Source organism: Pseudopipra pipra, chromosome 5 (genome assembly GCF_036250125.1).
Source record: "Pseudopipra pipra isolate bDixPip1 chromosome 5, bDixPip1.hap1, whole genome shotgun sequence".
In the NCBI taxonomy this organism is placed as follows: domain Eukaryota; kingdom Metazoa; phylum Chordata; class Aves; order Passeriformes; family Pipridae; genus Pseudopipra; species Pseudopipra pipra.
In genome coordinates, this window is record NC_087553.1 from 63765995 (window position 1) to 63789376 (window position 23382).

The 23382-nt window shown below is 37.9% G+C and overlaps 1 protein-coding gene and 1 long non-coding RNA gene across 20 annotated transcripts in view; both read right to left on the bottom strand.

Moving 5' to 3' along the window:
• The window catches only part of MAGI2 (membrane associated guanylate kinase, WW and PDZ domain containing 2), a 722252-nt gene that overhangs the window by 38276 nt on the left and 660594 nt on the right, over positions 1-23382 (bottom strand). For 11 of the 19 annotated variants that reach the window (XM_064656377.1, XM_064656389.1, XM_064656380.1 and 8 more), the window contains 4 exons: positions 11692-11877; positions 7505-7694; positions 4508-4748; positions 2670-2813 (listed from right to left, as the gene is read on the bottom strand). In XM_064656377.1, the coding sequence (XP_064512447.1) occupies positions 2670-2813; positions 4508-4748; positions 7505-7694; positions 11692-11877 (761 nt within the window). The remainder of the gene's footprint in view (positions 1-2669; positions 2814-4507; positions 4749-7504; positions 7695-11691; positions 11878-23382) is intronic. The other 8 variants (XM_064656395.1, XM_064656392.1, XM_064656391.1 and 5 more) reach the window with 1 other exon arrangement.
• Positions 739-2657, bottom strand: LOC135414979 (uncharacterized). Its single transcript, XR_010430927.1, has 2 exons — positions 1498-2657; positions 739-908 (listed from the first exon to the last, which is right to left on the bottom strand). It is a non-coding gene; the product is annotated as an uncharacterized LOC135414979 (long non-coding RNA).

A 23382-nucleotide genomic window follows, 5' to 3' on the forward strand; every position in this document is an offset into this window, starting at 1 on the left:
CCATTCTATAAACCCACTAGTATAGATACAGCTCTATTACTTTAAGGTAATTTATATTATTTTATTTATTTCTGTAAAATAGGGAGCTTTATATCAATGTGAATGTGTCTTTATCAGGACTTTTGCTGGCTATAACTATATTGAAAACAAAATGTTATTTGTGAAATATGTTTACTTATTACATATAAATGCTTTACAGGTAACATGTTCATTATATGAATTTTTGTTTCAACAACCTAGCTGGTTTTGCTTTTTTTTTCCCTTTGCTTCATGAGTGGGAGTAGCAGTGGAGTTCTGTGCATTATTTTTCTATAAGCATGATTTGCATCTTGTGTTATCTGCTTCAATGTTTTTTCCTTAAGGTTTCAGTTAAATTAAAGAAGGCTGTTCAAGGGGGAGGAAACAGAAAGCAAAGCAATAATGGAAACAAGTAGGTCATTAGAACTATTAGCTGGAAAGTGGTCCTGATAAGATCCTACCACAAAAGCATGGTTTGCTATCCCCAGTGCTGAAAGCCTAGGATCAGAGAATTTGATCTTTAATAATGTTGGTATATAAAGCAAGAAGCACTGAACTGATTTTTCCATGTTTTGCTACAGAGATGAACCTGTGAAATAGGGAGACACAAAGATGCAGCAAGCAGGCTGGTGGTCCCAGCCAAGAACTGGGAATGAACCTTCATTTTTAACAGGTGATGTAAACTTAGGAAAGGAGATACGAGTTCAGAACTCTGCTTCCTTTGCTCATCTTCCTGTGTACTTTATTGCTTTCAGCAATTATTAATTTTTAGGTTTTTTTCTATTTTTGATTTGGAGAAGCTGTTTTTTGAGCTTCTGCTGTCCATCAGTTACAGGTCACTGAAGATAAAAGTCTTGCAAGTTCCAAACCCATTTGTCAGGTTAAAATGTCTGTTAAATAGGAGAATAAAAGACAAGACTTAGTGACAAGGCTGCAGGGTAAAATTGGTTCCAAAGAATGATGCTTTTAAAGGAGAGAAAAAAACCCAGTTACAACTATCTGGCCAGAATAACACTTGGCTATGTAATGTGGCCACAACAATGAAAAAACTTTGAAGTAAGTTATTTTAGAAAGTATATTAACAATTTTCATTAAAACATACAGGAATTTTCCTAAAGTCATTGAAAAAAACCCCAACCCTATTTGTGTTATACACTTTTTATATTTTGGCTATTCACTGCGTGGATAGTCTAATTTTATCCTTCAGTACTTTAGATGCACAGATTTTAATAAGTTAGTTTTCTACCTAATACAGGTTGTTATTTGAAATGAACCCTCTTCAAAGGAATTCTTCTTCTATTGTTCTGTATTCTTAGCCATATGTTTCCAAATATGTGATTCCAGAGCTTATTAAAAGCACAATTTTTTCCCCATCTTTAATCACATTATGCCTGCTGCTGTACATCTTGTTTATGGTTTCTCATTAAGAGCAAGACACTACGATAATGCTACAGGAAAGGAAAGAATGGAAACACTCACCTGAGAAGATATTCTTAAGTTAAAGTTCTATCTGCAGCACAAATTCACCTATATTTGACACAAAAAATACTGTGGGAGTATTTCTCAATTGCCAGTTGCCTGCCTGCCTACCCCACTGACTTTCTCAACACAGGGGCTGCTTATGCCACCATTACCTTGTGCAAGCTCCCAGTGCCAGGGGCTTTCACTCCATGACATAACTGAGGACTAACTGAATTTTAATTCTACTAAATTGCCAAGTTAAGACTGATTTGAAGCACAGTAAATCTCCTGAGTTATACACAGAAACAGTGCTCTTTCAGTAAGACACCCAGTTTGATCAAATTGCTAGAACTGTGAAAGAGAATATGTGTAACAACCATGACATTTTTAAAATGTGCTATTGCCACTGTACAGAACACAATTTTCATTGCCCATTTTTATAATTATATACTGGTTGAACATGCCTGCACTAATTAGATACATAAATAATTTTTTATGCTGACTCTTGGTAGGCCTGCCTATGTTCTTTCCTTCTCCTTTTTGTGTACTCACTATTTTGCAAAGTATCAGCAAGCCTGGATGAGTTTATACCTCGTCTTTATCAAAATTGGACAGATTAAACTCATCTATTTTTGATTAGGTTATTTTTCCTACATAGAACATGTGTTTGCGTTTTTTTAAAATCATGATCCCTACAAACAAGATTGACTAATATCAATAAACAAATTTAGCAAACACTACAAAGGCAACTTGCTTAAGTTAGAAAAACAACACAGATGAGGTCTTGGGTTTCCAGGTTATCCAATATAAGTCCTATAGTTATCAATTTGCTTTTGTGATTAGAGACATAACTATTAATTATGCTATCATTATCCAAGAAACATCGAACTTTGTCAGAAATTTTTCAGTTGCTTAAATAAGAAGGAAAATACATGATGAGAAAATTTATAACAGGGTAAAAGCTATTATCAACCAGCATTAATATATTTATTCTACAAGGAAACTACACACATCTACCATATGTATCAGCTAATTTCTTGAATTTCTACAAAATGAGTTTATATTAGAAAGGTATTTGGCATTAGTTCTTTAAAACCTGATCAGAGATTAAAAAATTGCTTTCTCTTTGACCCCACCAACAAACATATCTGTAAATATTGCAAGAAAAAGTTACACTGCATTTTACTCACCCTCATCCTTCCATTTCTTATTGCTGGTCCATCTTCTGCTAACCTCAACACATACAAATCCATTTTATATTCCCTTCCTCCTCGAATACTAAACCCAAACCCTTTGGCTCCTTTTTCCAAATCAACGGTGAAATAATCAAAGTCCTGTACAGACAAATACGAAAAGAAAGATAATTAACTACATGAACATTGTGGTATACATTCAAGAAAACTTTAAAATACAACTCATCAAAAATGCATTGATCCAATTGATACAAACAAAGGGATCTTACGCACTGACAGATTTTGGCCATTTCTGAAAAGACACTGTAGCAAGATGTAAATGTCTAAGTCTAAAACACCCTGAAAGAGTATTTTACAGCAGTTGCCTGGTACCAAAAGCTCTTGAGATGGGTTCCCCTCAATACTTTCATGGCACCCATGAAAGGGGTATAAATGTTTATGTCTATGCAGAAATGTTGATTTGGCAAGAGAGGTAGAAGGCAGTTGCTGTATAAGCATCATTGCAAGTAAAAATTGATAGGAGACACCTCCTAAATTCCAAGAAGTACTTAATGTGATCGGCAGGTTTGACTGCATGGAGTCACAAAGTATAGCAATTCTCATCACTTTGGTTAAATGTGTCCCTTGAGGAGGAGGAGGTGGGAAGGGGGAGATTTGAGTTTTGCCCTTTGACCTTTCTGTGTCTTCAGAGACTGAGATTCACCTTTGCAGTTTTCCCTTGATTGGCCCAAACTACCACCTCTGTGCAGGGCCCGGGGGGGGGGGGAAATTGCTATTTATCTTCTGATCCATTGTCAGTCAAGGGTGCAAGAGCTGTGGGAGCAGCAGAAAAAAAAGAGCGAGCTAGGGTTGTGTAGTCTAGTGATTAGAGAATTGAACTGGAGATGGTAAGAAACAGCCAGTCTAAGCATCTCTCTAGATGCTAAAAAGCATCTTATAGGGTATGCATATGGGCATAAGGATTTGCTATTTAGATACTGAAATGCATAATATTTTCATAGGGTTCTCTGGATCACGTTTTAGAATTTCACTATTTTTCTTGATTTGGTTTATGTGTCTGGCTTTGAAAATATGGACATAGAAATCATCTATACATGGTCCAGCATATACGGTCCAGAAGTTTACATTCTCTTGTTTAATATTTTTGACCTCTGTTTGTCCTACCTTTATGTAAGGAGAAAGGAGGATTTGTTTGAAAGTCTGAACTTCGAGCTAAATCCTCAACCTTCACAGCTTTCAGTAAACATTTGTCATCAGTGGAGTCTTGTCCAAGGTACCATAACTCTTGATCTAAGGTTTATTTGTTTGAATTTGTCAGATCATACCTGATGTCAAAGAAACTAGTTGAACAAGCTAGTTTCTACTCATCCAGACTATTTCCAACAGAAATATAATTTTATCAGTCAGAATTTGCATTCATTTAGTTATTTATTCCAATTAGATAAAATATTAATTTTCAAGAATGCTGTAGAAATGCAGTCTGACCTAAGTACATCCATTGTTTGATGACTATGTCCCTAGGAATGAAAAAATTCCTCTGCTTATGCAAAGGCAGTTTATGTTAGAATTTTTATTTTAACTCTCCTGGACCTTAAAAACAGTGTTTATTTAACATTATATTGGCACAATTATAAATGTAGTGTTATTTTACAGATTACACAGTTATTCATTAATTTTAATGGTTTGGAAGTAACTTCGTCTGCAGAGAAATAGTAACTCGGAGTAAAACCAACAAATGTGTCTTTTCCTTCTCTAATGTCATCTTCCTTACCAGCATACATGACCTCTCCCCACACACCCTAATGACTTCTGTTCAGGAGTGTTTGGGTTGGTACCTGGGGCTGCCTGTACTCTGACAGAGGGTACTGCCTGGTGTCAGGAGAATGCTGCCTGTAATCCATCAGAGGTGGCTGCCTGTAGTCCAGAGGTGGTGGCTGCTGGTAATCCATCACTGGAGGATGCCTGTAGTCCAGCGGAGGCTGTCGGTAGTCCGTCGACGATTGCCTGTAGTCCGTAAACGGAGGTTGCCGGATGTCAGGTTTCACATCTTGTCTGGCTTTTACTTCTGACCTATAACTGAGAAAAGTGAAATGGCTTGGTTTCAGAAAGTTGCAAACCATTAGGAATATGCATTGCATGCAATATTGAGGAGGGAAAACAACCTGCCTAACTGCAAAATTGCACAAAACAAATTTTCACAGAGAAGCAAACCTCTCAAGGCATCCAAAAACAGTGAGCGTTTTTGAAATATGGGCATAAGCAATTTTCCCTCAGGTCATATTGTGCAATTTTCCAGTTTGTATCAGTGAGATCAGGATTAGACTCAAAGGGACAGGAACAGTAAGACATCTTGATTCCCACTTACCTCCTGTTTGGAAGATGAAACTGTATGTGAGAACGCCCACTATACTCACTACAAAATAATTCACTGTCTTTATAAAATGCTTTTTTCCAGAATTAACATTTTTATAGAATAAATGGAACATCAGTGTGGTTTATGCCCATTTCACTGACATAAACTATTATTATTGTGAGCTTCTTAAGGTTAAAAAAAGACATTCTTTTTTTGAAACATACATTCTTTGTCCTAGCTGTTATCTTTTTAATGACAGGTATTCTTTAATATAACATCTGTTAATATACTGTGCATTATTTTTATTATTATTCTACACTTCCGATAATACTATCTGGCTAAAAGTCTGTAGTAAGTCCTAAGTAGTTATTCACAGAAATAACAAAGGGTGAAAGGAAAATAAATTTGGTTAATGAAGAATTTAATAACAAGTAAAATATTGCTCTAACTGGTAACTGGTTAGAGGGAAATGGGTCCTAAAATTTCAAAGACAATGTGACTTTCTGAGGTACAGCGACTAGTTGTTTAATTTACTCACTTAGGAATTTCCCTTACCACATGGGAATCAGTGCATAATGGTATTTCACACTTCAGGGTGAAGTAAAAAACATTTCTTATTGCAAACCTCCATACCTCAGCCATGTGGTAAGGCTAAGAAGCACAAAGGAAGTCTGGAACCTTTATAGCAAGGTAATTGTGTAATAGTAGTTTGGTTAAGATTTTAACAAAAATGTTCATATAGTGGATGTTTTTACATTCTTCCCTAGTTGCTGAAGGAAATACTTATTTCCTATACAGGTAATAGACATTTAAAACTCTGCTTTAATAATGGACTAGAAGTTTTCAGTCAACCAAGTGACCATGTATGTACATGGATACATGAAGATACAGAGACACATAAAGACTGTGGAAGGGATTTTGAAATGTACTTATTGATTAAAAGAAATTACATTCTGAAAAAAATGAAAGCATTGTTTTGATTATGTTAATTTACATATAAAAATAATCTGAATCTAAATGTTTCAAAATGTTTCAGATATGTTTCAAAATGTTGTTACTTTATTAATACTGTTACAGTAACATTATGGCAAATCTTGTTACTCAATAGTTTTCATAAGCTGAATGTCTAACCAGACACAAAAATATCTAAACTATTTCCCTTTGACTTCTCTGAGAAGATTAAAATAGCCTGCTGCCACGTGTTCTTTTAAAACCCATATGTGGCATCTATAATAAGACCTGCACGTGAACATGCAATCCTCTTACTTTCTTTACTCAGTATCATGATCCTGTAAAAAGAAGACAGAGAACAAACAGGCTTACCATGATACTAAGCCTTATTAATACTGGAAGTAAAAATACTAGTTAATATTCCTCATCATCATGGCTAGGCTTCGCGAACGGAGATTTGGGGAGGGCTCTACCCGCGTTTGTTGCAAGCACGTTGGTGGCTAAAAAGGCCAATAGAGATAGATGTCTGGTAATATTCCTAGGAGTTTTAAATATCTTATAGTATTTTGGTGCAGAAACAATGTATGTGGCTATATAAACAAGCTGTAATCTAACTTATAAAATCTAGTGAAAAATAATACTATATGAACTAGCAGTAATGGACCTTTTTCTGAAATAAGAGCCGTCCTTAGGCAGGTTTCTAAGACACATATGACCACAGCTGTATCTTAGAAAATGAACCTTTTATGCACAGGTGGAGCCATTGCAATTTTTATTGAATACGTAAACGGTGATATGACCAATTATAGCTTACACTTTTCAGTGGAACCTTAATTTATATAATTTTGCTGGTCCCATCTGAAAATTCCCAATTTAATTCTGACTTCCAACTGAGCAGAGACATTTGTGAAAGCTTTGTATAGAAGTTTATCAGAAACATGTCTTCTAGGAGGTGATCACTTTTGGAAAAAGTACTCAATGAAATATAAGGCAAATTAATTTTCCTAGTGTGACTAATAGAAGATAATTTTGGGCAAGTGAAAGTACTACATCTGTTAAGCAATGAGAATTAGAGGGCATAGTGTCTAAATCACAACTGAACTCAAGTATCTTCAGAAGCAAAAAGTTACAATCCTGTAACCAGCATCATTTGGGGAGGAGGGTCTTGATTGTGTGTGTTGGTTACTGAAGATTAGCATAAAGACAGTCAGTGTAATCAGCCTCATTTAACTTGCTAAAAAATAATCCAAAAACTAAATAGTGTTGATTGGAGGTCACATGAAGTTGTACCATCCCACAGCCTAAGTGTGCTTTTTATATAGACAGCTGGTCAGAAATTTTCTATCCCCCTACCATTTAATTTCCATTACAGATAAATTTGCTAATGCATATGCATAAATTACACATGAGAATTGGCTGGCAAATGATACATCACAGATAAAACCTGCTATAAAAATATCTTCCTGACTCCAAAACTCTATTATACAAGGGGAAGAAAAATAAAAGACATGTAAGAAAATGAACAAACCTGTTTTCATGTCCCTGTGGCTGGAGGGGCTGTGGAGGCGGTGGCTGGGCGACGGGGCTCTGCTGGGCAACGGGGCTCTGCTGTGCCAGGGGACTCTGCTGGGCCATGGGGCTGTGCTGCTGGGCCATGGGGCTTTGCTTCTCCGAGCTGGGGGCCGAGGCTGGGCTGTTCAGCTCTGCGTAATGGGAAGCTGGAGATTAAAGACCTGTCACAGTGCAGCATTTAATAAAGGGCAAAGGTAGACAATAATAATTTTTTTTCATATGCTACCTCTGCAAATTTATGCTTTGTTGCTTTTACTCTCTTGGGTCATAATTAGATTTTAAGACATTTGAACCTAATGGTATCCTTTTGACAGTCTGTGGAATCTAAAATCTTGGTCACTTCTATAATTCTGGTTTATACCTTCATTATTTAAAAAACCCACCTGAACAAGGCAAATTGCTTCCATGTTTCACATTTTCTTTTAAAGCATAGAGATAATGATCATGGAATCCTAGAACCATAGAATCATAGAATAGTTTATGTTGGAAAGGACCCTTAAAGGTCATCTAGTCCAACTGCCCTGCAAAGAACAGGGACATTTTCAAGTAGCCCAGGTTGCACAGAGCTCTCTCCAACCTGGCCTTGAATTTTGCCAGGGATGCCAGGATGGGGCATCTACCACCTCTCTGGGAAATCTGTTTCAGTGTTTTATCACCCTCATCATAAAAAAATCTCTTTCTTATATCCATCTGAATCTACTCTTTTAGTTGAAAACCTTACCCCTTGTCCTATGGCAACAGACCCTGCTAAAAAGTCTGCTCCCCTCTTTCTTACAAGCCCCCTTTAAGTACTGAAAGGCTGCAATAAGGTCTCTGTGAAACCTCCTCTTCTTCAGGCTGAACAACCCTAACTGTCTCAGCCTTTCCTCATAGGAAAGATGCTCCAGCCCTTTGACCATCTTCATGACCCTCCTTTGGACTCATTCCAACAAGTCCATAGGACCCCAGAGCTGAATGCAGCACTCCAGGTGGGGTCTCACCAGAGTGGAGTAGAGGGGCAGAGTCACCTCCCTCAACCTTCTGGCAATTTGCATAATTTCCTGTGATGCAGCCCAGGATACAATTGGTTCTCAGGCAAGTGCACATTGCCAGCTCACATCCAGCTTTTCACCCACCAGTACCTCTGAGTCCCTCTCCAGAGGGCTGCTCTCAGTCCCTTCATCCCCCAGCCTGTACTGATACTGGGGGCTGCTCCCAACCCAGGTGTAGTTAAACTGCATGAGATTCCCATGGGTCCACTTCTTAAGCTTGTCCAGGTCCCTCTGGATGGTATCTTGCTCTTCAGTTGTATCAACCAAACCACTTGGTTTGGTGTTATCTGAAACTTGCTGAGGGTGCACTTGATTCCACAGTCTATGTCATTGATGAAGGTATTAAACAGTGCTGGTCCCAGTATGGATCCCTGAGGGACACCACCAATCTCCATCAGGACACTGGGCTCCAATCAATTCTTCATCCCTCGAACAGTCCACCCACCAAATTAATCTCTTTCCAATTTAGAGAGAGTGATGTTGTGGGGTACTGTGTCAAAGGTCTTACAGAAGTTCAGATAGATGAGATCCATAGCTCTTCCCTTGTCCATTGTTGTCCACTGATTTAGCCACTACATTGTAGAATGACACTAGATTGGTCAGGCAGGACTTACCCTTGGTGAAGCTGTGCTGGCTGTCCTGAATCACCTTCCTGTTCTCCATGTGCTTTAGCACAGCTACTAGACATTTGAAATGCTTTTCATTTAGAAAAAAAACCTTTTCATTGTGAGAGAATGAACAATTTAGTGCTTTCACCGCTGTTTGGGATGACAGACTTGTCACAAAAGGCAAAACACCTTTTGTGTTATAAACATTGTGTCCTTATGTTAGCTCCTGCTGTCTTTGAGCTCATCAAGAGTTTCCTGTCTTTTTAAATTTTTGGGGACTGCAAACAGTAAAACAGTAAAACCAATCTCAATAAATTCTGACTAACCATTTAAAGTGATTTTTATTTCACTGTACTGTGACAAAGGACCAAGGTTTCGCACAGGAACACTGCAGAGAAACAGAATCCTTCTTTCCAAACAACATAAAATTCAAAAAGACAGAGAGATTGGTGTAGGGAATGTGGTCTTGTGGCCTTGTTACAAATAAAGGATGCCAATCTTCCTTCAGGCTTCCTGCTCTGCTTGGGGGAAGACACATTTGGCACTGAGCTCATAACAAACATATTTATTCCAACACACTGGTACAGTTCTGTTTTTCACCATTTACCTACTAAAAAGTGTAAATGAGAGAGACTCCAGCCACAAGATGACAGAGCACTGCAGAAGTTCTGCATTATAAACAGCAAAGGCACACATTGCATTTTTTCATTCCTGCTTGCAACAGAATGAGGGAGGCCAGTGTGGTGTAGTGCAAAGCATCCAAAATGGACTTCTGTATGGTATGGCAGAGCCCCCCTAATGGCAATAGCTACACATGATCAGGATCTTGCCTAGTTTTACATTTCAATCTATTTTAATTATTTTATTTTTTAATTTTTAACATGTGAGTTTTTCCCTGTGACTGCACATTTCTAATGGCTCTCTACTTACCTAATTGATGCTCATAATTATTTTACAAATTTTGGCTACTTTATTAAAAACATTTTCAGTTTAGGATTAATTATCAAAAAAGCATGTATATTTGCACTTAAAACACTCCTCATGCAGGCATAAGCAATACTTTCCTGTGTAATTACTATGCTTAAGGCTGTAATTGCCCATTTTGCATCTGTGAGTCTCTTCTGTATTGCAAGTTTCAGAGAGGAAGATTGGAAATGTTGTCCCTCGTTTCTACATTACTCTCATAACTATGGATGCAATAGTCAAATCATGAGCTGCTTCTAAAACTGCTTTGCATTTATATGGTATTTTTCACCTGAAAGTGTATTACAGAGGTATTAGATTTTTTCCCAATTTTTATAAGCTGGGAAGCTAATATCAGAAGGCAAATGAGGTGTCCAGTGTCAAACAGTCACACAGGGAAGCCATGCCTTGGGCACAGATCATTTCTTACCACCACCACCACACATTGTAGCACGACAACTCAGATGCACTTCTGCTTTCTTTCTAATTTAATGTATCTATCTCTAACACTGAACTATTAATTATGTTATTTAACCTGGATACAGAGAGGCCTAAATAAACTGCATGTACTGTATGAAGCATCACACTTATTTGTAGATGCTTGCAAAGCTGACCTCCCGTAATTATACAGTTGCTAATTAATGTGAATTCTGAATTTGTTACGTTTGTGGTTTTCCCTTCACTGAATTCATTTAACAAAGTAGATGAGTTCCCTCAGTTGAAGTCCATGACCAGTGTCAGATTATTTCCCTGTTCTGTTGCTGGATGCAGCAGCAGAAGATGAAGGTCGTCTAACTGGACCATGGATCATTAAGTAATTCCATTACTTGCTGTGTGACATTCCCAGCTGTACTGGTATTTGTTGCTGAGATATAAAGCCATAGTCTCATTAATATGGTACAATTCATGCCGCAGTGTAGCACATTGTTAAACCAAAAAAAGCCCTGAAATCTGCCCCAAACCCCATGGAACCAACATCAAAAGATCTTCACTGATTAGCTGTGGAGAAATGATCAGAATAATGAGTCTGTCCCCTTATCCTCACCCTCCAAATGAGATAATTTAGGGTTCAGTTTTTTCCTGCCCTGTGCACTTATAGTGCTATATCACTACATGATATTGATAGAGGAAACTGCCAAACTTCACATCACTCTTTGTCACAGGTAGCTGGTAGCCTGGTGAATGCCATTGCAGTCTCTTGTGAATCACTTTGCCACACTTTGGCTTTGCTTTTGGCAAGATATAAGTGAACAAAGTTAAAACTTGGCTCTCTTATAGAGTGCTTTTCCAAAACACATTAACATCATCTCTCTCTGTCTCTCAGGTTCCTCCAGGTTTGCTTTAAATGCCCTTTCCATAAGTGGGAATCTTTTAAAGAATTCAGATCCTATTTGAGATAGTTCTAAGCCCATAATTTTGGTCTGCTGTATGTTACAGCTGAGGAAGCAGAACAAAAGATGCTCTTTCAAGCAGTGACATAATTTAAGCTAATTGGAGGCTACTTAAAATTTTCTTCCTGTTTTTAAGGGCCATTGACTTACCCTCCTGAGGAATGATGCGAAGAGTTACACTGAGACCTGCATCTTTAATTAGCTTCACAATATCTGCATGAGGCATGTTAATAATAGACTGGCCATTCACAGCTAAGATCCGGTCTCCAACTTTAAGTTTTGCACAGCGATCCGCAGGACTTCCATCAATTATCCGCCCGATTTTATGGGGCACAGCTAGACAAGAAACAATAGTCACAGTTAACGTATGCTGAAAAAAATGGTGATGTTCATAGGCAAAAGGAAATGAGCTCATTTGGAAGAAAGTTCAATACGAATTAAAAAACGGCTCGTGTAAAAACGTGTAAGGATATAAATTCTTATGCGATGTCATTTGCACTAATGCTGTGCTTTTTCACTAAAAATTCAGAATCCAGCTGCGTATATATACATGGTGCATATATATATATCTGAAGTCCAAAATAAGTTTATAGTTCAGCTATTTTGCAAACCCGGCACGTAACAAGATAATAAACAGATCAGGAGAACAATAAGGCATTACAACAGGGGAAAGGGGATAAGCTTGCACAATAAGTAGTAGTCATAAATTGCCTCCCACCTCCTAGTTCACAGAATTTCTTTATTTGTATGTTGCAATAGAGGCACTACAGACATGATTTATTTTATATACAAATAGATGTAATTACTGAAAATGCCCAGGGTTCATGAAATTGTTCTCCTCCATTCAAATATGTTAACTGATAAATAGAAATAATACAGAAGATTTATTGAGATGTGCAGCTCTCTAACTAGATATGAAAAATATATGAACAGAATTGAATTTATAGATAACTATGAGTACATAGACATGTACTACATCACATCTCAGCCCTTTCTCAAAACATTACGGAACAACTTTGTTTCTCCTTTTATTCTTCTCTGTGGTTCTCCACCTTTCTGTTTACTTCATCCATGTTCTTGTTCTGTCTTGTCCCTCATTTTCCATTGAATTTTCTAAATTTTCTTCTTGATTTTTCACCCAGTGTTTCTTTACTATTATCCTCTGTTTTTAACTAAATGCATATGCTATGGCTGACTCTTTTCTCTAGGCTCTTTCTTTCTACTACTCATAAATATGCTTATCACAATTAAATTTGACTATATATTCGATTAGTATCCTAATGGTGCCTGAGCACCCCTCCCCAATCCCACACTTCAGCCTTGGCAAACTTAGCACAAAGCAATTCAGTCCCACTATCTATCTGCAACTGGTGTTTAAAAAGAGTTGTGTTTCATTTTTCAAAAATAATATATCCTTAAAATTTTATTATCTACAGAGAACTTGGAAAAGTGAAAGAAAAGATTGTTTAAACACTTTTTGGGAAATATGTAGGCTATCAATGCTCTTATAAACCAAAGCTCTAATCTAACAGGAGACGTGTTCAGAATACATTGCTGCAGAACAAATTTCTCAGCCCTCTGATAAACATTCTCTGAAGGTGATGGTGACTCACACAGATCGCACATCTCATATGAAGTCACAACACACATACCTCAAAGTGACCTTTGTTTCTAGTATGGATGCAAGTGTTTTTACAGTGTTAAAAATTAATTTTCTGAGAACTGAAAGTATAAGTGAACACTCTGAAGTGCAAGGCATAATCAAACTGCATGCTTCTTTACCACTATAGTTGAGACAAGAATATGAATTAAATCTTGGCTTTAGTAATACAGATACAATTAGTGTACTTCAGAAATGTCTTGTTGTTTAGGAAATAAGCACCTAACTTATGCCACAATGTCTAAATCTTTCTATGTTTTAAAATACACTAAATATGAATAGACCCACTTTCTACAAAAATTGTGTTTATTTTGCCCTCAATGCAGATGTATAACTGCCATGCATGTACATGAGTGAGTAAACAAGTAAAAGAGTAACCTGACACTGAAACAGTTTATATTCACACAAAACCTTTTTCATCAAATCAATTCTTAAAGCATAACCAAGAGTCATTTAAACTAACACGAAAATGTACCTGATTCTGGTATATGTAAAAAAAGATCTGTCTGAAATTGTCACGTTTTTACTACATATCAGTGGAGATCTGAAAATGAGACTGTCTTATGTGAAAAAGTAGAAATTTAGTAGTAAGAAAGAACATGAAATATGCCACAGTCAAAATTTCTGTACTTGCCATTTCTACCCCTAAAGGTGTTTTTGCTAGACTAAATATTTAAGTTGAGACATCATTTCAGTGGTGAGGGGTGTGGGAGGGTGGGGGGTGGGAAATCTTATTAATTTGCCAGAACAATTTCTGTTGGACTTCTTGTATCTGACAAGTGAATAGAGCAGATGTCTGTATGTTTGAGATGTCTGCTAAAATCAAAGCTGGAGGTGGAAGAGCCATGAGAGTCTAATTCTGACTCAAATCCTGAGAAAAGGGAAGGGAGGGAGAAGAAGGAACTTTGTGTTCTTCTCTTCTTCCCCTTAAGCCTAAGGGTCTTTACCTTCCCGATAAAGGTACCCACTCTAAATATTCATGTTATGAAAGGATCAACAGTAGGTGAACATCAAAACAAAGCTTGTGTCTGTCAAGGTACCTTTTCCACTGCACTTGAGGATTCTACTGTATTTGAGGATTTAATGCTCCTCTTCTCAGGTTGTATTGGTGCCATGTGTTGTCATACAATCTTGCTGCAGAGTAGAGTGTAGAAAGCTTTTGCAGAAGGACTCTGAATCTCTAAATCTCTATGGGATTCAAGGTGACACTGTTATGCTCTATCAGGGTTTTATGTGCAAATCCAGTGACTTACTAACGGAACTCATAGCCATCCAGCAGGAACTCGTTTATGTCCATTTCCAGATAAAACGAAGAGAAACTCCTTCCCTCCCAAGTAATATCCTGAGGAGTTTCTGGTCTCTGCATCTCTTCCCAGAGGAACTCTGCCTGAGAATCCTCCTAAGCCACAATATCCTGACTGCCATGGTCCCTGCTGCTTCCTTGGGAAGGGAGGATTTATTTAAGGCTTTATTTATAAACATGAGTGCTTCTAAGGGATGCAGATTACATGATGTGCAGGTTGCTTCATAAAAAAAGACCACATTAGAATGTGTTGGGAAACTTAATTTTTAAGAGCCTTTGGTGGTGAAATACTTGCTTTGAAGAGATAAGAAGGAACTACTCTCATAGAAGATTAATTAGCTAAAAGCTAATAACAAAGCTAGAAATCAACTGTGAATTTTCACAATGGAGAAATTTTATCGTTCAGAATGGTCACATCTACAACAGGCATGGAAGAGCTGTAAAACCGTCAGTACCCCGAGTGGGTTCAGTGAAGTGACAGACAAGATCTCATGAAAAGCAATGCAAGATGATGCACACAGGGAAAAAATAACCCTGCCTAAGCTTAAGCGGAGATGAGCCCTAAATTAATTATTATCACTCAAGAGACCTGGAAATGTATTCCTACTTCTCTATAAACACAAAATCAGTAAAACAGTCAATAGGTCTTAAAGAGTTAGAAAAACAATAACAAATGAAACAAATTATTGTTAGTTCCTAGTGTACACCTAAAGTATTGCTGATAGTTTCAGTATCTTCATCTCAAAAATCATAGCAATGAATTCACAAAGATTCAGAGAAAGGCAGCATGGCAGAAAGAAGCAGAAAAGAGCCTCTGCTTAAAGGAATGAGCCTGCTATGTCCATGAACTCCCTATCTACAGCTTGGGAGAGAGAAGGTGGGGCAATGTTCTGGAAGGCCAGAATGAAAGGCTTTAGAAAGGGATTAGACCAATTCACAGGGGTGGGCCCACTGCAGATTAAATCAGAAATTAATGGCTGTGAAAGCTGAGGAGATGTCTGGGGAAGGTGCTGTAGGCAATGTCCTCTCTGCCACTGGTCACAGCCAAGGGACAGTGCAGAGCTGCGTGGCTATTTGGTCTCTCCCAGGATGGCAGGTCTCTTCTTGGGAAGAAACCTCCCATGCCTGGCATTTAACTAGGGTTTTGTTGACACATATTTTTTTCTTAAATAGCATCTTTGGTCCTTTATTTTATCTAAGCAGAGCATTTAATAATGTAATATAAAATAATGTAATGTAATGTAATAATTAAAGGAAGCCCCAGATAACTTGACTGGTGGTAAATAATTCCACTTGTCCTTAAAAATTTTTAGAAACCTATTCATACCTCTTGTAAGAATTTGCCACAAGCTGTTCTCCAAACATGTACATTTTGAACAGTGGTAGCATATGCCTGGATTAGACTTTGCAAAGAATTTGATCCACTTATTTCAAAACACTGAGTTGATTTAAAAGTAATCTTTGCATTCAGAAAGTGGATAAGATCTGTTTTCAGAAATTTACTGATAACTACAAATTAACATTTTTCTCTATATTTTTTCTTTGATAAAAGTCACCCACTTTTCCTCTCCATGAGTGAAATTAATATCCTTCCCACACCTTCATGTCATAAAAAATAAAAAGTAAATTCTGTGGTGTTACATCTGAGGGTCCATATGCTTGGGTCAGCTGTACACAAACCTAGAGCAGCTGCTGAATACAGATACTGCTTCTAACACTGTGTATCACAGAATCACAGGATGGTTGGGGTTGGAAGGGGCCTCTAGAGGTCACCTATTCCAGCCTCCCTGCTTAAGCAGGTTCACCCAGAGCAGGTTGTAAAGTATTGCATCCAGGTGGGTTTTGAATATCTCCAGAGAAGGAGACTTCACAGCCTCCCTGGGGAGCCTCTTCCATGGTTACCCTCAGAGGAAAGAAGATTTACAGAATGAACTTTGTTTTAGTTTGTGCCAATTGCCAATTGTCTGCTCCACCCTCTTGACACCTGCCCTTTAGATATTTGTATGCAAACATCTCCTCTCAGCCACCTCTTCTCAAGGCTGAACAGGCCCAGCTCCCTCAGCCTTTCCTCATAAGAGAGATACACCAATTCCCTAATCATCCTCCTAGCCCTCCACTGGACCTCCTCCACTAATTGCATGACTTTTTTGTACTGAGAAGCCTGGAACCAGACACAGCACTGCAGATGTGGCCTCACTAGGGCTGAGTAGAGGGGTAGGATCACGTCCCTCAACCTGCTGGCAATGCTCTTCCTAACACACCCCAAGATACCATTGGCCTCCTTGCCCACGAGGGCACACTGCTGGCTCATGGGCAAATTGTTGTTCACCAGGACCCCCAGCTCCTTCTCTTCAGAGCTGCTTTCCAGCAGGTCAGCACCCAGCCTGTACTGATGCCTGGGGTTATTCCTCCCCAGATGCAGATTCCTCCCCCCTCCATTTGCTTGTTCAAACTTCATTAAAGTTCCTCTCCACTCAACTCTCCAGAGTGTCCAGGTCTGACTGAATGGCAGCACATCCTTCTAGTGGATCAGCCGCTCCTCCTAATTTTGTAACATCAGCAAACTTGCTGAGGGTACACTCAGTCCCTTCATCCAGATCACTGAAAAATAGGTTAAACAAGACTGATATATCTATCAGCCTCTTGCTTTTTGCAAATGAAATTAATTTCTCCTCATTTGAAAGACCTAAAAAAAAGAGAAAGCACTAAAAGTTGCTGATTCTAAGATGATGTTATCAATAAATAATGCTTTTCTGATTTACACCAATAATTTTTATTAATAATTATTATTTTACATCTATTCGGTACTTTTAGACATAACTGTCGAGCCTGTATTTTGTAGAAAGCAACTTTCCTATTTTTTTCCCTCTATATAGTATCTAAATATCAAAAAGTATCAGTCAGAGGGGAAAAAATTGAACCTCTGCTTTATTTATTAAACCCTCTGGCAGATAAATTTTTGCAATCTTTTCTAATGTTAACAGATACAGATAGTAAACCAAGCAAATGAGCCTTCCTGAGCCAGCTGTACTTTTCAATGTTATACAGCTAATCAAATGAATATTTATTATATTCTCAGCTCTCTAAACGTGCAAGAGTTTTCATTCAATCAGCAAGTTCCAGCATATCAGATTTTAATAGGATGAATATATTAAATGTAAACATCTGTAATTTCATTGCTATTGAATAATCTAAAATTTGGAAAGCTTGAGTATGGTGGACTTTTTATCAGGGCTAAAAAATATTTTCCTGATACTGATGGGCTTATTTGGAAAATAGAATTCTGTGGCACACTGCAGAGTTACAGATGAAAATAATCCCTTTTGTTTATAAGGTTAATGAATCCATGAATTAAAACATCCCACTGTGTTCTAATATGGAGCATATTTGCTTGCATAGCAAAGGCATATGGATCTAGGTGGGAAGGACTGCACACATCTTAGAAAGCTGAAGATCTAAGAAAAAATTAATGTAACTTAGGTACTTTAATTCAATCTTCTCATGAAAGCAAAATGGGCCTTGTGGAATCATTAGAAAAACCCTGATTCCCTTGATGGGTTTCTGCTAAGAAAACTTGCAATGTTTGTTCTTTGAAAACATAAGAGCACCACCTGTAGGTCCAAATGACCTATTCAGGAACATGCTGGAGGACAGAAATCATCTAGAGAAGGGAGTGAAGTGGTTAAGATCCTCCATGCTTTTTGTCCACAAAATATCAAATAGGCAATGGAGTATTTCATGCCTGCAAACTGCAGAAATGTATTTTGATGATATTAAAAATCTATTTCATTTCTTAAAGTTATTTCACTATCATTAACTGCTTATGTTGATTTGAAAAACTAAATCGTAGCAATTTCTTTCTGCTCCAAGTTATGCTACCAGTTTAACATGCTTAGAAAGTATGCTTTTATAACTGAAGAGGCAGAAGAACAGCTCAAACTTGAATATCAAAGCTACATAGAAATAAGAATCCAAAAATTGTAAATATCTTCCATGAGGGACTCACACTGTGGGTGGGTTTTCACTGCTTATGCTCCAAAGATGTCCTAGGTGGGGTAGACAGACATCTTAATTTTCAATGCTTTGTTTTCTTTAGAATTTGTAGATGGGTCACAGAAAATTATGTCCCCAGGCACCATCTTACCTGGGAAAAGCATGGGAGAAATTGCTGCACAAATAACTCAGCTCACACAGTTATCATTGATCAATAAGCTGGGTTTTATAGTTCAAAGAAACTCTAGGCTGAATGGGACTTATTTCAGAATGCTGTTTTCTGCAGTCAGCAGAGGCTTAGCTTGGATTTATGTTTTTCAGTTAAGACTGCATGTTTTCAGAAATGAAAGAAACTTTTTTCATTAGGCTCTGTTTCATCATGTTTTGAAAATCCAGCAGGCATTGGCATATGCAGTGTAGGGACAAATTAAAGCTACAATTCCTCTTTTGCTAAGCAGGAGGAAGATCATAAAAAGTATGAACAGTCATCTGCCTTTAATTTCTTGAAAATTGTTTATTGATTATACCTGTATTTTCAGTTTGTTTACACTTTCTAACTGCTAATTGACAGTACCTGCTACAGTAAAATCCTGGAAATATTGCCAATTTTCCAATTCCACTGGAAGCTGCAAGTTAACTAATTCTGTTTACAACACGGTTTCTTTCTATGGAGACTAGGATGTTGAAAGATTTACAGAGAATCACAAGTTCTTTTCCTAGATGAAGTTGCATCTCAAACACATACAGTAAAAGTGGCAGGAAGATATGAAGTAGGCATGGACAAATGTACTCCATAAAACTCTAGGACAAATTCATCTTGAAATCTCATTTTGGCGTTTTCCACCATGATGCAAGTGCTTTTCCATGGGATGTAGAAGTGAATTTATCTTGATACTCTAAAAATATTTCCCTAAATGTAATGCAAAGTGTAGATTAATTAATTAAATTTTAAGTATTTTAGCTGTAATTTCTCCTATCTGGAAAAGGGACAAGAGCCATAGTACCCTTTAATGTTGGAAGGGGATGTGGGGGAAGGCACAAAAATATATTTTTTGTGGAAGTCAATCCTTACACTAGAAATAGGTCAGAAGCCTGGACAGGTGTATTTTCTTTTCTTAATCTCTTAGCACCCTAAGATCCTCTGCAGCAGGCAAAATGACTTGCTCCTGGATATACCACTCAAGGACAGTTCTTTATTTATCCACTTTATCTTCTTTTACTGATAAAAATTTGATGCATGGTTGACCTTTTCTATGCCCCTGCTTTGCCCTGTGAAATCTCTGCATTCAATCCTTGTCGTTCATTTCCCATTCCTGATCTGCCCCACATTAGAACTGCAGTTCAGTGCAAGATAATCTCCCGCGCTGGATTAGAGAACGTCCCAAGCAAAGCTTTGACAAAGGGGAAACAAAATTTCTACCACTATCGACACAGGAAAATAAATGTGTCACAAGAATTGGATGTTTACAAAAGTACCAGTAAGTAAAAATGACATCCAGATCTAAGGGCTGGCTCCAAACTACCTAACATTTATTTATTAAAATGACAGCTACTACAGTGCTGCCTATCACAAAATGTGGAAAAATAGTCTGTTCTCTAATTATGGATGTAGTCTGTCCTCACTCTGTGTATCAATAGCAAAAAAAAATTGCATTTAGTATTTTGAAAATTTCTGCAAGGCAAAGGCAGGCCTGTAAATCAACTGTAACAACAAACCCCTTGCAGAGAATGTGTGGGAGACTGAAATAGTTAGTGGCTTAAATACTGTTAAAATCACTGAAGTACTTTTGTCCACTGTAGCAAATTGTGTAAAGAAGCAACCGCTCACCGAAGCCCATCCCTTCCTGAATACACCTACTAATTTGGACTGTGACAGGAACTTGAGATAAGATAAAGGTGGTACTATTGTCCAATTATCCTAGGAGAAGAATGTATCCGTAAGTGTGAGAAACTGGAATCCTAATGGCTCAGACAATCAAGGTGCAAGCTGACGATGAGCAAAGCAAGGAAAGAGGCAAATCCTGCTAGGCAGGGTAGTGTTTCTCTGTCCTTAAACAAATGACTCAGCTGTGATACCTCTCCTCCAGGGAACTACCAGAACAATGAACATGTAGCCTGAAGATATTAATCTTTGCTGATGGGCCATAATGGACTCAACCGCGCTGATGGAACAGGCAGCTGTCTTAGAAGGTGTCAAAGACTCATGAAATGTTCTGTGATCCAGTATTACATCATTCATTGTAAAACTCCCCACCTCAGGGGAGGTACTGAGGGTGTTTCTACCTAGCCTAAGCATAATAAAAATCCCTGGGATTTTCCTTAGCACCATGGACTTCTTCACCCACCATACAGGTTTCTTCTCACATCACATGGGACTTCCTTTACCACCACAGGCTTCTTCCCTCAAGATACTCTGGGACTTCTTCTGTCACCACACAGGCTTCTTTTCTCACCACCCAGGGCTTCCCTCAATGGATCCAGACTGGAGTTATCACTTCAACAAGATGGGGACTCTCAACACCAAGAAGACCACAAGAAGAGGATCAGCAGGATGCCATTGGAATCCATGGAGTGGTGATTTTTTTCTACTTAATCTGTCTGTCACTCTCTTTCTCTCCCCCCCCTCTTTTTTCCTATTTCTGTCTATCTCTCTCTACCTCACATTTACTGTTAAATAAAAATCCGTACTGTTGACTTTGGCATATGGTCTCATTTGCAACTTATTTTGGGCAGAGACATCTCTCTTTAATAATTTAATGAATTGGATCATAACAGCATGTCAAGAAAATGTTGACCAAGACCCTAAGCCTCTTGGAACAATAGTGACATCTTTTAATTCTGGGAGCTCCTGAGCCTTTCACGGCAAATGGACTGTGAGTTTTTGTGTAAACCCTTGAGCTTTAGGTCAACTACAAAGCAGCAAACCAATGAACCTGCAGCTCTGTAGCTAGTAGCAACTTTGTTGTAATGACTACTTCAATTTTAACAGTCCTTGAAGCACAAGCACCTAGTGACAAAAAGTGCCCGCTCCTGGTTGGAATTTGCTGGATTGTAAAACATAGTTTGTAAGTATGATTTCAAGAACAAGAAAAATACTTTCAGTGCATGATTAAGTCCCTTCTTGAGTAAAAGTGATGATGATACTTATACTTCCAAGACCTCAAGTCTTTTGCTTCTACAAGAAAGTAGAGAAGGGAGTAGAGTAATTGAAATAAACATTCTTAAATCAAAGGAACTCTTCTCCATACTTTGCCCTGAGGATGCTCCCAGTGAGACAACTTTTTAGGTTATGCTATTCCTAATAGTGTCTGGCACTACAAGATACTTACTTCCTTTTCTGACCTATTTTGCCTATTTTGATTCTTTCAGAATTGCTTTGCAATTGCAACATTAACATTTCACTCCGTATGCCTATACAGCATCATTCTGTGCCACAGGGGACACAGGAACTGTCAACAAGTGCACTGGCTCCAAAACCAGGAACACTGGAATAATGGCTATGCTCCTCTTAATAAAGCCAAAATTATATCACCCAAATTAAGTAAAGAAAATAATCTCTCTTACTTTGCAAAGAGTCAATGATTTTTAGACTGTTTTTATGACTGATGACAGATCATGTAATTTTCAGCGTATTTTTTCTACTACAGTTTTGTAACCGAATTCACAGAGAAAGGTTATTTTCTTCTCTGTTCTGTCACTGTCTACAGCAAAAGTAATTTTTTTGTTCATTGTTGTTCTTGCAAACTTAGGATTTGGTGCTCTTTGGGATCACTGAAATTCAATGCAGTTATTATTTGAATAAATTCACTTGTCACTTCCATAGCAGACTGTCATTTTCCTTTACTATTGGAGATGTCCAACTGAGCATCAACAATGACTACCTAAGTAGTTGCTTGTGCAGAAGGTACTGTAAGAACATGTTGGAGGGTAAGGGGCAAAGCTGGATCTTGAACTTGGATCTGTAGTCTTCAGGAGAATATTCCAGTCACAGAATTTTTGGTTGCTTGAGCATTTTCTCTTTCTCTTCCTCTCCTCATTCCTTCTCCATCTCCCCAACCACAAACTCTATGAAGTAATTTTCTTGAAAAATTCATGACTGAATTAACTGATTAATATGCATGTATCTCAATGTCCTTTATGGATTTTTTTTTTCCTTTCTGATCTTCTGCAAAAAACTTCCAGTTGGCTATTATATTCAATAAAGTGAAAACTCAGAGTCCCAAGAGGCTAATTATCTATGGTTTTGTTACAATATTAATTCTGGCAATCATGGAGTTTTAAAATTCAGCTGAGGTAACATGAAAAGCAACTCTTTTAATAACTGTATGATCATGAAATACTGCAAAGAAGTTTTCTGAGATAATTTGCTATTGTGAGATAGGGTTTTCCCTGTACTCTCTTAGTTAGTTTTCAGTTATGAATTTAGAAGAGTAAAGTTTGGTGATTTTGTCAGGTGCCAGCTTTGGGCTAAAGATCAGTTCCTTCAAAACATGTTTTGAATGAAGGGAAAGGAGTGCATTAGGCTGCAACATGCAAAATTATAAACGTTCTTACTTCTCTTGGTTTTTCATCTGTGGTTAGCATTCACAGTTTCAGGCAGATTTGGTGGGGGATGCAGATGCCTCTCAACATGAAGCCTTTTTTGCTTCCTTCTTCCAGTGGGCTCAGCTCTCAGTTGGTTAAACGGCACCGGAAAGACCCAAAAGCCCCCCTGTGCCTGCAGCTGCCACTACCAAAGGGTTTGAGTCTTCTGTAAGTCCTATGTCACATCTGCCTGGCCTCTCCCTAGGTCTACCCAGGACATCTCAAATGGCACCAGATGCCTGTATTAAAGCAATAAAATTGACCCACAGCAAACACTACTTTTCTGAACAGAAAGCAAGCT